The sequence below is a fragment of the Salvia splendens genome, chromosome 9, assembly GCF_004379255.2.
Source record: "Salvia splendens isolate huo1 chromosome 9, SspV2, whole genome shotgun sequence".
Taxonomy (NCBI): Eukaryota; Viridiplantae; Streptophyta; class Magnoliopsida; order Lamiales; family Lamiaceae; genus Salvia; species Salvia splendens.
Window position 1 is genome coordinate 543,774 of NC_056040.1, and position 15,574 is coordinate 559,347.

General features: G+C 44.6%; 2 protein-coding genes and 2 pseudogenes across 3 annotated transcripts; 3 read left to right on the forward strand and 1 right to left on the reverse strand.

Annotated features, from left to right (window-relative positions):
- On the forward strand, positions 1-717 carry LOC121748052 (annotated as a pseudogene).
- Positions 718-3,808: 3,091 nt separating this feature from the next.
- On the reverse strand, positions 3,809-12,587 carry LOC121748053 (annotated as a pseudogene).
- Positions 6,370-8,726, forward strand: LOC121746401 (4-hydroxy-tetrahydrodipicolinate synthase, chloroplastic-like). Its single transcript, XM_042140221.1, has 3 exons — positions 6,370-6,714; positions 7,415-7,499; positions 7,607-8,726. The coding sequence occupies exons 1-3, from the start codon at positions 6,669-6,671 to the stop codon at positions 8,538-8,540; spliced, it is 1,065 nt and encodes a 354-aa protein (XP_041996155.1). The 5' UTR covers positions 6,370-6,668; the 3' UTR covers positions 8,541-8,726.
- A 695-nt stretch (positions 12,588-13,282) lies between the features above and the next one.
- On the forward strand, positions 13,283-15,564 carry LOC121746404 (ubiquitin-conjugating enzyme E2-17 kDa). 2 transcript variants are annotated; one of them, XM_042140224.1, is made up of 5 exons: positions 13,283-13,426; positions 13,602-13,708; positions 14,326-14,453; positions 14,779-14,883; positions 15,235-15,564. In XM_042140224.1, the coding sequence occupies exons 2-5, from the start codon at positions 13,639-13,641 to the stop codon at positions 15,376-15,378; spliced, it is 447 nt and encodes a 148-aa protein (XP_041996158.1). In that variant the 5' UTR covers positions 13,283-13,426; positions 13,602-13,638; the 3' UTR covers positions 15,379-15,564. The 2 variants fall into 2 exon arrangements, with proteins under 2 accessions (XP_041996158.1, XP_041996159.1); XM_042140225.1 differs by having other exon boundaries at positions 13,382-13,426; positions 13,607-13,708.
- The last annotated feature ends 10 nt before the right edge of the window (positions 15,565-15,574 follow it).

Genomic DNA, 15,574 nt, shown 5'->3' on the forward strand with positions numbered 1-15,574 from the left:
ATGGCGTTCACCTCCGCCTCCCTCCTCCTCCTCGCCGCCGTCTCCCTCCTCTTCCTCCCTCCGGCGAGGCCACAATCATGCAAATCCCAAACATTCTCCGACGCCAACACCAATTCGCCAACTGCGCCGACCTCCCCACCCTCAACGCCGCCCTCCACTGGACCTACGACCACGCCACGAGACCCGGCCCCAAGCTGAGCGTCGCGTTCGTCGCCCCTCCGGCCCGGCCCGGCGGCTGGGTCGCGTGGGCCCTCAACCCACGGGCTCCGGCATGGTCGGAGCCCAGGCGCTCGTCGCCTTCTCCGGAGACGGCGGCGCCGCCTCCGTGAAGACGTACAACATCTCCTCGTACGGCCCGATCGCCGAGTCGGAGATCGCGTACGCCGTCACGGGGAGGCGGGCGGAGCACTCCGGCGGCGTGATCAGGCTGTTCGCCACGCTGGAGCTGCCGACGGGGAGCGGCGGCAGGGCGATCAACCAGGTGTGGCAGGTCGCGCGGCGGTGAAGGGCGGCGTTCCGGTGAAGCATGAGTTCTCGGCGCAGAATCTGAATTCGATGGGGTCTTTGCTGTTGACTGCGGCGGAGGGCGGTGGATCGATGCCGGCGCCGGCCGGCGCCGGGGAAGTGGCGGTGGTGGGCCAACTCCCAGCATTCCTAGAGGGAATGGCGGTGGGAGGAATCACGGCGGCGGTGGCTTTTTTTGGATGGTGCTTCTAGGGGTATTTTTGGTATTTTGAAAATTATGCATTTAATTCAAATTCACTAGTATTGTAGTTGTTGTTACCACTGCCTTTATTCTTTTTTATTATTAAATCGAATTTTGTTGTTGAGATGTCTCATTATATATTAGTGCATGCATGTTGCATTGTACACTAAAGAAAGGATTATAATATTTGCAATCTTAAACATTAATCAATCTTCTTAAAATTTAACTTTTTATTGAACACAAACCTTTTTTGGAACAATAGAAATCATACCCCTTGATGTGACTTTTTTTTTTATCAAAAGTAGGCTGAGACTTAAAGAAGGAAGAATGAAAGAAAAAAAAAAGAAAAACTAACACACTAAAACTGCTAACAACATTTCCATATAAAATTATGCTTGAAGATTGACGAGTCTGCATCATGGAATCAAACCTATTCCAAATTTCTACCTAACTAATTCCTATATAATCTATTTAAGCTATGGTTGTACAATCCATCTTAGCTTAACTTTTAGTAGCCTAAAAGAATGTTTGTCGTTACTGTTGAAAAGTAAAATGCGGAAAATAAAAGACACTAGAGAACTTTTGAAGACTACATTTTGATTGATTTGAATTTTTGTTGGATACATTGTACATCTCTATTTATAGGACTAGAGAAGTAAATGTGCCTAGGTACTAATGAACTTGGGACTCTAACATATTAATGATATATTTATTCCCTAGAGTCTCCAAAGGTACTCTTTCCCAAAATATTGATACTCTCAAATTATCTATTTCCAACACTCCCCCTCAAGTTAAGTATCGAGTTTTTTTCGAGACTTAACTTGCACGATCTTCACTTTGATAAATAGTTTATACTCGTATTCAGGAGTCCTTCACTTTTCATTGACAGTTTATGCTCGTATCATAGAGCTTCTTCAATTCATCATTGATAGTTTATACTTTTATCAAAGAGTTTTTTTCCATTGAAAGTTTAGGCTCTTATCAAGGAGCTCTTCATCATTGAAAGTTTAGACTCATTTCAAGGAGTTTCTTTAATTTTCTGTTGACAGTTTTAACTCGTGCTATAGAGCTCTTCAATTTTTTGATTGACAGTTTTAACTCGTGTCAAGGAGCTAATCTAGACATTTTTTACTCATGTCCGGGAGCCATCTTAGATAGTTTCAGCTCATATCCAGGAGCCACTTAGATAGTTTTAGCTCGTATCTAGGAGTCTTCTTATTTTTTCTGACTGACAGTTTTTACTCGTGTCGAGGAGCTTACTCATCTTTGGACTGAATTTAATGAAGCCCAAAACTTCATTTTGGAATGGCATTCTCGGCCCATTCCGCTCAAACTATGAGCCCATATTCTCTCTTTTCAATTTTTAACTTTCTTGAGCCCAACACTAGCCCATTTTGCCCATGTTTCTTCTTTATGTGAAAACCCTATATTGAGGGACAATCAAACGATGCCTCCTTTTCTCTTCTGTTCCTCTTCTCGCCGACAACTTGTCCAGCGGCGCCAACTCCGACGAGTAATCGCCATATACTTCTGGTTGGATCCACCCTTTGCACGGAGAGACATCTCGACGAGCTTTTGCTCTCGCCCTCTCAACGTTTGTTCTTCTCATTCCTCCGATGTCGGCTTCTTGTGCCGAACAACTCTTCTCCAGCCTTGCCGGTTGCGGTCTTTCTGCTGCCTTTACCGTCAGCAGCTCTTCTCGGTCGCTCAATCTTCTCCAGACATGCCGGTTCCACCACCTGCTCTCTTTCCTACTTCCGACGAGGCCGCCTCCTTCTGGTTTCTCTGTGTGCTGTGGTAGTCCTCTCCCCTCGGCCGGACAAACTGAGGACTCCTTCTTATCTTGACATCAGCCTTCTTCTCTCGGGCGAGGTTTCTCGAGGTTTGCCACTGGCCTTTCATCTTCTCACCATAACGGTGGATCGCATGCGGCCCCTCTGGCCTTCCCTTACGCCCAATCTTCTTTCTTGGTTGGAATCATCCGGCTGTGGCAGTTCTCTCCCCCTCGGCTGGATGATTCCTTACTAAATTTGCTTCTGATTTCTTCAAACTCTTCCTCAGTAGGAATCAGCTTCCACTTGAAACGTTCCGTGCATTGCACACTCCATAGGTCAACCAAAGCATTACCACTTATTGATTGCCTTTTCCTTTTAGATTGATGGCTCTTCTTCATGTCAGCATCTGTCACTGTAGTTCTGATATGGCTTACGAGGGCCATGATGCTGCTCCTTCATGTCAGCGTCTTGGCTACCACCGCCGTTCGCTGCTGCTGGCGCCGTGACGCTGTTTCTGTCGGATCTTGCTATGTCATCATTTTGTTGGTGAAGAACTTCCTCTTGTTGCTGTTGATCTGGTGGCAGCAAACTTAGCCGCTCCAGAGTCAGATTTAGCAGTTGATGAAGCACGGAAGGATCCAAGTTGGGGGAAGTTGCATCTGAGTTTTCCCAGTGTCTGAAATTTCTTCTGTTCTTGGAGGTTGTCGTCCTGGAATTCCTGAAGACTGGAGTGGTGCGGACATAGGTGAGTTTCAGCATCTTGCTAACTGCAGAGCCTTCTCTTCCTTTATGTTTTTCTAATAGACTTCTTTTTCTTTCTTTCTTTTTTTTTTTTTTTTGGTAGAGACAGATCGATCCATGTGATCGAACCTGCTCTGATACCATGTTTGAAAAGTAAAATGCGGAACTTTTGAAGACTACATTTTGATTGATTTGAATTTTTGTTGGATACATGTACATCTCTATTTATAGGACTAGAGAAGTAAATGTGCCTAGGTACTAAGAACTTGGGACTCTAACATATTAATGATATATTTATTCCCTAGAGTCTCAAAGGTACTCTTTCCCAAAATATTGATACTCTCAAATTATCTATTTCCAACATGTTACAAACTATCCAATCAACAATACAACGTGTCACCAGCCAATTATTGAGAAGTGGGGAAAACAAGAAAATGTATTTTAAAGTTTATAAAAGAGGGTACAAAGTCCATGCCACATTACATATATGAATATTTTTAAAATTAAGCTAGCTACAACTAGAAATGCAATTAATATTAATTGTGGAATTTCACCAAAATAAATAACGAAGATTATTTTTTCATTTTTACTTTCTAGTTTGATTTCTCCTACGTAGAACGATAATCCAAGTGATTGCTTCCAATAATATAGCCAATTCCTCCTAACGGCAATCACCACAATGTAGGTAGTTCTCCACTTTTCTTGAGGCTTCAATATGTCAAGCCTTTGAACACATTGGTGATGCCGAGCGCAACTATCGTGTACCCGATTACGTGGTGATATATGTTCCCAATATGACCTATACTTGTGGTCTTTTTCTGGTCTCAAAACTAATGCAAACATCTGGCAAAACGAGCATGATTTTCAAGTCCTTGCATGTCCATTTTTTAATAACAGGCATGGCTAATTAAAACCAACAACATTGTTATAAACGTAGTCGACCTGTAGAGTAGCTAGGGCAAATAGGGTAATGCCAATATTGCGATTGGAAAGAATGTGTGATGCCTTTCGATTCACCACCAAGCTTGAGGCCTGTGCCCCCAACCGGCCACCCCGATGCCATAGGCCCGAAACTTGGCAAGAAACATGGAGGTAGAACCACGCCGGATTGGCTGACGGAAATACACGCAAATACCTAGCTATCACGATACCCGCCGGAAACATAAAGCCCCAGCTTATAACATTTAGCAGCCCATGGATCTGAACCAACATTCATAATGTCATAACTCATCATTCAATCTCACCAATTGATCTTCTAGTATTCCATATTAAAGTTAGATCATAGCCAAATATAACTTGGAAATTTACTCATTTTTTTTCATATTAAATAAACACATGACAATAATATATTGCGAAAAAAATCCCTCTATTCTGTTACTTACTTGTTTCATTTGGAGAAATCAATTTATACTAAATTAATGCGCTAATCACACACATTTACATTATAATCAACATGTATAAAAGAAAAATAATTGAGTCGTGCATCGTCAGTAAAAACTCACATTTCTCTTTCTACTCCTCCCATTGCCACCGCCGGCTCCGGCGGAAGCCGCGGTCCCCCTCACCAAATCAAGTCTCCCTTTCGCCATCAAATTATCCGGCTCGGACGCGTGTTCGAGCGGGGTCTCCCCCCTCGACGTCGCTCCCCACCTGCCACACATGGTTCACCACCGCGATCCCCCTTCTCCGGAAGCACCAGCCTCGCAAACAGCGTCATCACACCCTCCACCGAACTCTGCCACCGTCTCATTCAACCGCGAACCACAGAGCGTCGGTCGGTGCCGCCAGCGCGTAGTCGGAGACGTTGAACGTCTTGACCGTCATCCCGCCCCGGCGCCCACGAAAGCGGCGAGTGCCTGAGAGCCCCTCATGCCGGAGCCCGAGGGGTTGATGGCCCACGAGATCCACCCCTTGGGCCCGGCCGGAGGGGCGACGAAGGAGAGGGAGAGGGCAGCCTGGGCCGGGTCGTAGGCCCAGTGGAGGGATGCGCCGAGGGCCGGGAGGGTCGGCGCAGAAGGGGTAGGTTTTGTTGCTGGAGAATTGGTGGGAAGAGCACGGCGGCGCGGGGTGGGAGGGTGGGAGGAGGGAGAAGAGGGAGAGGAGGAGGAGAGAGCGGGGAGGAGTGGGGAAGCCATTGGTGGGCGGAGGAAGGCATGGTGGCGGAGTTATGTATGTATATATAGAGAGAGCGGCGGAGATGGCGATGGAGTCTAGATGATCCAAAACTTCGTCGAGGGGCGGCTATGGTGGTGGGATTTTTGTGGATGTTGGATTTTGTGTGCGTGGTGGCGAATATTTATATGCACTGAGATAGTAGTATATAGTTTAAGTAATGAAAAAAATGAATACTAAGTTTGGTCGTTATTGTATGAGGATGATGTTTTCTCGGACAAATGCGAGGTGAGCTTGCGAGCCGATGCACAAAATGAATAATGACACAAATATGTATCAACGGAGTTGTCGATAATTAGGAGAGTAGTGCCATGTTTGATATCTATGGTAAATCTATTACTATAAGATTAATATAATGCATCCATCTGAATAGTAAAACTTGATCGTTTTGTGAGAACTATTAATTATGTTTTTTTTACTATTTTTTTCTCGAAATATTTATAGAGGTAAATATACTAGTGTATAAATAGAATATTTTTAAAATTATATCATGATATTTTCTTTTTCTATTGAATAATCTTTTATGGCCAAATTTCTTTATTCTTTAATTTTTTATACTCACTATATGCGTTCTTCCCTCGATCAATCTTTTATAGCCAAATTTCTTCTCGACCCTTATGTGTGTCTCCACCTATGCTCACGATCCCCTAGCCCGACTTCAAGGTGGCTAAGGGCATTAGTATCGACTACAATCTACATAGGAAGGATGTAGGTGGATAAGTCAGTAGTAGTAGTGATCACAACGACATTATGGGCCGATTCGATATGGGCATCAGTGATTTGGGGATGCGACAATAGTTCAATTTTGGATTGATCCATATGTTTTTGCCCTTATTTCTAATTTCTAATTATTATATAAAAATAAAGCCATACTATTATCAGGTTATATAGGTGGTGTGCCGAAATAAATAAAATATTTATCCGTTTAAAAATAAAATACTACTGTACATTATTTATAAAACCATTAAAGTTTAAAACCCTACCACTCTCCGCCTACCAATCAAAATCTCGCCGCCTCCTCCGCTCCTCCGCCGCCGCTCTCTCTCGCAAGTTAACCACCTGAGTGGAACGACTGCTTCAGCCGATTTCAAATAAACTGCAATGCAGCTGCGCTGCTCCTCTCAAAGCGCAAATTATCCCGTCGGATTCGGAGCTACAGCCACCGCGCGCTCCCGGCGAATCAAGTGAAATCGCGTTTTATTCCTCATATCAATTCTCCTTTAGCTATCATTTTCTTCATATCAACCGCCAATTACCCTCGCAAATTTACTGTAATGGCGTCGGCTATCGGATGCTATTCTCTCAATGCTAACCATCGAGGTATCGGATGCTATTATAATTTGGATTTTCACTATGCAAAGTCACTATCATTCTCAATAATGGTGCAATCCGTATTCTGTAATTTCGACGTTGAAATCGGAAGCAAAATAACTGTTTTGGTGTGAAACTGTAGCTTTGAAGAGTATTTTTTAGATTCAAACTCCATTTTTTTGGTGCTGAAAGAAGATTCATATACTGAATCTAATGTTGTCATTTGTTGTTATTTTAGTTTTTAATTCGTACTTTGTCAACAAGTAACATTGTTTATCTTGTTTTTCCATCCTGTTTCTTTTGGCTTGTATGTATATGATCTTTTGTGTTAAATATACAAAGATTAATGGTTGAACTGGAAACATAATGACATATTATACTATAAATTAATTGAAGAAAATGAAATTATGTTGGGGAAGTACTGTTCAAAGCTCAAATTGGCTTTTTAAAGGGAGATTTTGATCACTTAGATACGTTTTGCTTTCAAAGAGATATGTTATTGCTTGGTTAGGAATTCAGCTTGTGAAATGTCCCATTTAATGCCAAAAAAAACGCAAAGACACATACAATCTCCCAGAAGTTGATGCTTTTAGATGTAGTCGTGTCTTATTCAGATAGATAATGTGATTTTATCGTAGCTCTGCTTGATTTCTTTGAGGAGGAATGATGTCGCGTGGTATTGATGCCAGTTTTTACTACTATGATGCAGGAAGGATCCCAAAATGGAGCTCACCTAGAGCAGCTGTAATCCCCAATTTTCATCTTCCAATGCGTAGTTATGAAGTTAAAAACAGGTTTCCTCTTTAAATAACTTTTTCATCACAGTTATTGTACTTTTTTCGGTATAAAGATTTTATACTGATGTCAATGTTGAAGCAAGATGTGAACTTTCCATATGCAGGACTAATGTTGATGACATAAAGTCGCTTAGGTTGATCACCGCCATCAAAACACCTTATTTGCCGGATGGTAGATTCGACCTCGAGGCCTACGATGCTTCGATGAATGAGCAGATCAACGATGGTGTAGAGGGTGTGATCGTTGGAGGCACGACTGGCGAAGGCCAGCTGATGAGCTGGGATGAGCACATCATGCTCATCGGCCACACAGTGAACTGTTATGGTGGATCCATCAAAGTAATCGGCAACACAGGAAGCAACTCGACTCGGGAAGCAATCCATGCTACTGAACAGGGCTTTGCCGTTGGGATGCATGCAGCCCTTCACATCAATCCCTACTACGGTAAGACCTCCTTGGATGGTTTGATCTCTCATTTCAGTAACGTGCTTCCCATGGGCCCCACGATCGTGTACAACGTGCCATCCAGGACGGGCCAAGACATTCCCCCCCATGTGATCAAGGAGATAGCAAAGAGCCCCAACTTGGCTGGTGTCAAGGAATGTGTTGGACACAGCAGAGTGGAGCATTACACGAGCAACGGGGTGGTTGTGTGGAGTGGGAACGACAATGAATGCCATGACTCGAGATGGGATTATGGGGCTACCGGAGTAATCTCAGTTGTGAGCAACTTGGTTCCTGGTCTGATGAGGGATCTGATGTTTGCCGGAAAGAACTCATCACTGAATGCAAAACTTATGCCTCTGATTGAGTGGCTTTTCGTGGAACCTAACCCCATCGGGCTAAACACAGCCCTAGCTCAGCTCGGGGTGGTGAGGCCGGTTTTCCGGTTGCCGTATGTGCCCCTTCCTTTATCCAAGAGGGTGGAGTTTGTGAACATAGTGAATCAGATTGGAAGGGAGAATTTTGTTGGGAAGAAAGATGTCAAGGTCAGGGTTCTTGATGATGATGACTTCATTCTGATTGATCGTTACTAGAGCTTTCGAGTCAGTGTGGGCCCGGCCCAAACCCGTTGTGCCTACTGTGGTAGTCGGGCCAAGTTTTTATTGATTTTTCAACCATGTTTTGTGTTTGTATGGTTTGTTGAGATTCAGTCTTGTGCTTGGATTTCATTGGTGAAGTGACACGCTATAGGAAGTGAAGGACTTCTTATTTGTCATTTATATCTTTGATATGTTTATCATACAAGCAATAAATACATCATAGATGCATTTGGTGACTATAGATTTACTTGAACAAATGAAAGAAGAAAAAAAATAGAGTGTTTAGAGCACCCACAACCGTGCTCTTGCCAACGAGCACGGTTGTGTGCCCGGCCCCACTTTTTCTACATGCTCTTAGGCAAGAGCACAACACCCACAGCTGTGCTCTTCCGCAAAGACGAGCACAAGGGTCTCACCATTCCATTATTCAATTTAAATAAAAACATTTCCACAAAATTAAAATACATTACACGTATCCGGAATAATATTACAAAATACATTAAAAATTACATAATTAAATTCCTAAAAATTAAAATTTTCATAATTAAACTCCTAAAAATTAAAAATTACATAATTAAATTCATAAAATTAAAAAACCCACTGCTCGTGGCCGAATTTCGCCCACATGTGTTTGATTAGGTCTTCTTGTAGCTCAACGTGGGTTCGGGTATCGCGCATTGTGTGTCTTGTTTCGATCCTCTCACCCACCGTCGTATGCACACCTCGGTGTGGGGGATACCTCGCGCTTGAGCTTCCGGCTTCATCCTCGTCGTAGAAGCTAGCCGCCCTCGGTCCTTCGTCGGCTATAATCATGTTGTGTAAGATAATACACATGTACATGATGTCGACGATATTTTTCACGTACCACAGCCGAGCCGGGGCCTTCACAATGTTGAATCGGGCTTGAAGGATCCCAAAGGCTCTTTCGACGTATTTCCGCGCGGACTCTTGACGCTGCGCAAAAAGAAGCCGTCTCAGGTCTTGCGGGTTGCTGAGCGTCTTCACGAAAGTCGACCACCTTGGGTAGATACCATCGGCGAGATAGTAACCCATGTGGTATACATTTCCGTTGACGGTGAAGTCGATCGCCGATGCTACACCATTCAACACATCATTGAAGAGAGGTGAAGAATAGAGCACGTTCAAGTCGTTGTTGGATCCGGCAACACCGAAATATGCATGTCAAATCCATAGGCGGTAGTTGGCGACCGCTTCAAGGATAAGTGTTGGGCCGCCGCCTTTGTGGCCGCTTAAGTGTTGCACCCTCCAAGCAGTCGGGCAATTCTTCCACCTCCAATGCATGCAGTCAATGCTGCCAAGCATTCCGGGAAAGCCATGGACTGATTCGTGAAGACGAAGCAACCGTTGGCAATCATCGGTGGTGGGTGCCCGAAGGAATTCATCACCGAAAGTTGTATGAACGCCCTCGCAAAAAATTTTAAGACAAAGGATTCCAGTGGACTCACCGACATGCAAATACTCATCGAAGAGGTCGGCCGTTTGCCCAGTAGCGAGTTGTCGGATGGCACACGTACACTTCTGCAACGCCGAGAGACTTTGCCGACTAGCTGCATCTGGACCTGTTTGGAAGAATTCAACACGGGCGGACAATGTGTTGACAATACGCATAAACGAGCGTTTTGACATGCGAAAACGACGCCTAAAGTAATCTTCAAGAAACCGCGGCGGGTCGGCAAAATAGTCGGCAACGAGCCTTTTGTGGGCTCCCTCCCGGTCACGATGGATGTAGCGGAGAGTTGATCTAGTTGGTTGAGGAAGAGGGGCGGGGGTATTCGCTGCGACATATGCTTCGTAAGCGACACGATGTTGTTCGTTGTATTCTTGTTCTTTGCGCTCCGCTTCCGCAATGAGATGTGTGAAATCCATTTGAGGTCTTGAGTGAGAGATGAAGGTGTAGATAAGTTGTATGAAAAATATGAATGAGAGGTGATTTGATGTGAAAATGGATGATGAATGTGTGTATTTATAGATGATTTTTGGGAAAAAAATACAGAAAAATGGGCAAAAAAACGGCCATTTTTTGGGATTGGGAAAATATTTTTATTTTTTGGTATTATTTTCGATTTTAAAAATAAAAAAATAATAATTTTCCAACGGATATGCTGTTGGCCAATCACACGCTGCCACGTCTCCTGCTCGCTGGCACAGCCGTGCTCGATGCATCGAGCAGCGCCGTGCCAGCGGCAAGAGCGCAACGATGGACAGCGGTGCCGCGCCGCTGGCACGGACGGACGAGCCCCTGCTCTCCGTTGTGCATGCTCTTATTATGTATAAATGGGCTTTCTTAGGCCATCCACAATAACCGCCCAGCGACCGCCCAGCCGAGCGCCGGCGCTGGGCGGTTCGCTGGGCGATCTATTGCAGCCGCCCAGCGGGCGATTGGAGAGAGAAACCGCGCAGCGCTAGGCGGTCGCGTGGCGCTGGGCGGTCGGCTGGGCGGTCCGTTCGGCGCTATTGCAGCGCCCGGATCGCCCAGCGCACCGCCTAGCGCGAAAATTATTTTTTTTTTCCGAAACACTATATATACGCTCTTTGCTCGTCATTTTCATTCGCACCACTTGTTTTAACGAGTACTCTCTCTATCTTAATTTCTGTTCAAGATCAACAACGGGAAATGGATCTCAACAACGAGCCTAGTTTCGGGAGTAGCGGGTCACAAACTCCGACGATCCCTGTGGGAAGTGGATGGGGTCAGGTGCCCGGGTACTACAACATGTACCCGTGGCAGCAGATGATGCCCGGGGCCCCAATGGGGGGGAGTCCGCCGGGGGGGTTTCCGCCGATACCGGGGTGGGTACCCGGGATGCAGATGATGCCCGGGGGAGCACCGGCGACACAGTGGACTCCGGGGGTCGTACCGGCGACACAGTGGACTCCGGGGGTCGTACCGGCTACACAGGGGACTCCGGGGGTCGTACCGGCTACACATGGGACTCCTGGGGGGTCCCCGGCGACGGCGGGGGATGTCTATCGTCCCAGTTTTGATTTTTCGACTGGGTCTTCGCACACATCGACCCAAACACCCTTGGGGTTTGATAGTTTCTCCTTAGATGAGTTGGGGTTTGATACTCTCGGAGCTCCGGAGACTCTAGTTCAAGGGGGGGCAGTGCCGGGGCGTGGCGCCCCAAAGAAGAAGGGCAAGAAGAAGGTCGGCGAGTCGTCGCAGTCGGGTGAGGAGGAGGTACGGAGGAGGTGGACGGACGACGAGAACGTCGCGCTCAGCAAGGCGTGGGTGAGTGTTTGCGACGATCCTCTCGTTTCGAACGAGCAAAGGATCGTCAACATGTGGGGCAAGATAGCAGCAGCCTACCAGAGATTTTGCCCGGAGGGGAGGCCCCGCAAAGGGGAGGATTGCCGGAAGGGCTGGAACCGAATCAGGGCGGCGGTCTCCCGATTTTCGGGTTTGTACACCAACGCACTCCGCATGATGAGCAGTGGCCAAACGGAGGATGACTGCAGGAGAATAGCGGAGAAAGCCTTCCCACTGAAGGGTTTATACAAGGACTTCACCTACTGGAACTGCTATCTTGTACTGAGAGAGTCCGAGAAGTTCCGAGTAGGTGTCGACTCTGGCTGGCCGAAGAAGCAACGACTGAACTACACCGGCGATTACAGCGGCAGCAGCGGAGGTTCCCACGACCTCCCCGAGACGACGCAGGAGTTCCCCACGCCGCGTTCGGTCGGTGGCCGACCTCGCCCGATTGGGCGCAAGCGCGCTCAGCAGGCGGCGAGAGGGAACGCCGGGGCTTCCCAGGAGGTCCAGTCGGCATCCCCCCTTGGCCATCCACCCAGGAGCTCAAATTCTTCGCTCGCGCCCAAACGCGCGCTCAGTTGATCAAGACGATGGCCGAATGGCGCGTGGCGACGGATCCCGTGGAGAAGAGCGTGCTTCAAACCTTGCTCATGAGCCTGCAGGACGAGTTGGAGGCTATACGGAGGGAGACCGGTGGCGGCGGCAGCGGCGTAGGCGGCGGAGGCGACGGCGATGGTGGCGGCGGCGATGGTGGCGACAGCGACGGAGGCGACGACGACGGAGATGAGGAGTGAATTGTCACTCTTTTTTATTAATGTATTTTTTTTTAAAATTAATGTACTTTTTTTAAATTATTGTACTTTTTAAAATTTTAATAGTATTATTAAACTTTTCCCGTATATGTCTCGTAAATTAAATTCCGTATATTGTGTGATTGTTAATTATGTCATTTTATATAATTGTTATTAGTGATGTGGCTATTGATGTGGCTGGGCTATTTATGATGTGGCTAGGCTATGGTTGGGCTATTTATGATGTGTCAGGAGGATTTTTAGTGCTGATGATGTGGCAGTGGCTAGGCTATGGCTGGGCTATTGCTGGGCTATTCCTATTGTGGATGGCCTTAAAAGCAGACTTGATCACTTTCTCTATTAGTCCTGTTAAATACCCTCTCACATTTCCGCACGCCAAATGATAAACTTTGAAAAAATGTGAAGTCCGTATAACTTAGGTCAATCAAAACGTTACTCCTGAAAATATTGGTGATTTGCATATATTACTAGTGCATATAAACTTTACTTGTAATTTTACATCACATAAATAATTACTAGCATACTTTTAACAAAATTCAATAAATATCAAAGATGGTTTTATAATCATATGCATATGAATCTATGCCTATTTTATTATTATGTGATAAATCAATTCTAATATTTATCCAGAATTTCCAATAAATGTTTTTTCTTGATTTTAAATATTCTAAAATATTGCCACCACAGTAATCAAAGGTCATCAGCTATAAGTACACACTTTTCTACTGCCACCACCCTTCTCCATTCTAGCTCCCAAACTGTTCTTCTGCTTAATCGCATATTTTCTGGATCAGGTATTGCTCACCGCCTTCTGATTTTCACCCGAATTATCTCTCCTTCTATAATTTTGGTGATTCTCTGTTTGAATTTGTCGGATTGTGGTCATGGGCTTTGGATCTCCACGATTTCATTGTTAGGGTTTTGGTTTTCCCTTTTTTTATAATTTTTTTTTCGTTTCTGTTTTGTTAGATTAGGCGCTTTGCCGTGAAGGCGAGAAGGATTTCTGATGGCGTCGAAGAGGATACTGAAGGAGCTCAAGGATTTGCAGAAGGACCCTCCGACGTCTTGCAGCGCCGGTATCTTCACCCGTTTCCCTCAATTAGTTAAAAACACAGTTATCTGGACTATTGTTTGGAAATTATTTGCTCGTTTCGCGTTTTAATTCTAATTTTGAGTGTCGTCTAGTGACTTCCGGAGGTGTATGGTAGAAATTAGGTTACAATCTCGGTTGTGAATGACCAAATGATCATGGGGGTTTGATGAACTGAGCTCAGGGTGTATATTATATGAGTCGGTTGGTTCTATTCGATCGAATGTTTGCTTGGGCAGCTTATAATGAGCTGCCAGACATTAGTTAGTCCTGATATGATTAAAATCGCTAGCTGGGATGCTTGTAGGCTGTGGATGTTTTTATTGTTAGCTTTCAAATTTTTTTGACGTGGATGTTTCTTCTATAATTTTCCAACGAGATCGTGTTAGGTAGCTAAGCAGTAGATTTTACTACTATCTGTTCACATGCAATTTTGGTAGGATCAGTATGTATTACTAGTTCACAAAGTAGTAGTACTATATTTAATGGATAGTTTTTGCTTTTTCTATGAGCCTTGTTCATACTTTTCCATGCTGAGTGATATATGCTCATGATCCGTTATGTTCGAGATCTATATCTGATCCTCAATTTATTAAAATGTAGGTCCTGTTGCGGAAGATATGTTCCATTGGCAGGCAACGATAATGGGGCCTACTGATAGCCCTTATGCTGGAGGTGTATTTTTGGTCTCGATCCATTTCCCTCCTGATTATCCTTTTAAGCCTCCAAAGGTATGTTAAGAACTTACGATGCCCCTAGAACAAACTTCAAATCTGATGGTCACTGACTCTATTGTTAAGCATTTATTGTATTAGTTGCAAAAGGTAGGTAGAATAAGCACGAAATGGTTTTCTCTGGTAATATGTACCTGCCATTCTGTAATACTTGAAACTGTATAGTAAATGAAATCTTTGGGAAAGTGGTGCAATTGCCAGATTTGTATACATAATATCTGATATGTTACAATGGAGTTTCCTGGTATGGATTGACAAGTTTAGTTAATGTTTGCGTGTTTTCTATTCTAGTAAAGAGACCTCTGAAAATCTGTAAATACAGGTTGCTTTTAGGACGAAGGTATTTCACCCTAATATCAACAGCAATGGAAGCATTTGCCTTGATATTCTGAAAGAACAGTGGAGTCCAGCCTTGACTGTTTCTAAGGTATTAAGCACTTTATCTCTCGATGGATTTTTTCCGATGGCTCTCATGAGATTTAAAACTTTGATCTGATGTTAATTATTGACAAAAATGAGTTATCTATGGTTCTCTACTTTTGGTTGAGTTCTTGAATGCTGGGACATTTTTGTCTCTCTAGCTTGGTCAATGATGGCCTTACTTTCTGAAAACTGGCAAGGAAAAGATCCATCTGTTTATCGGGGCCATTCTATGCATAAGATTCATGATGTTACTTTCTTGATGGTTTTTTTGTTGTGCGTGTACTGTGTACATTTCCATTACTCGAGCTATCATGTCGTTATCATCATCCTTATATGTGTCCGTGTTTTTTGTTAGGTCCTGCTGTCAATCTGCTCTCTGTTGACTGACCCAAACCCTGACGACCCACTGGTTCCTGAAATCGCTCATATGTACAAGACAGACAGGAGCAAATACGAGACTACTGCTCGTAGCTGGACCCAGAAGTATGCCATGGGATAAACTGAACAACAACCGGGATAGGCCTCTTCGTCTGTGGTTAATCCAGAAAATAAAGCAGTGTTTGGTGTGGTATTTTGTCCTTAACTGGTTAACTCTTGATGGTTGTTTGTGTATGCAATACTCCATTTCCGAATTTGTGAATACAAGTATTCGACATCTGATCAAAAATGCTTTTTCTGGTCTCAACTCTCAATCT

Coding starts and splice junctions, on each gene's coding strand:
- LOC121746401 (XM_042140221.1), top strand. CDS start 6,669: ATGGCGTCGGCTATCGGATGCTATTCTCTCAATGCTAACCATCGAG. Junction 6,715..7,414: donor TCTCAATGCTAACCATCGAG/GTATCGGATGCT, acceptor ACTATGATGCAG/GAAGGATCCCAAAATGGAGC. Junction 7,500..7,606: donor AGTTATGAAGTTAAAAACAG/GTTTCCTCTTTA, acceptor TTCCATATGCAG/GACTAATGTTGATGACATAA.
- LOC121746404 (XM_042140224.1), top strand. CDS start 13,639: ATGGCGTCGAAGAGGATACTGAAGGAGCTCAAGGATTTGCAGAAGGAC. Junction 13,709..14,325: donor TCCGACGTCTTGCAGCGCCG/GTATCTTCACCC, acceptor ATTAAAATGTAG/GTCCTGTTGCGGAAGATATG. Junction 14,884..15,234: donor CAGCCTTGACTGTTTCTAAG/GTATTAAGCACT, acceptor GTTTTTTGTTAG/GTCCTGCTGTCAATCTGCTC.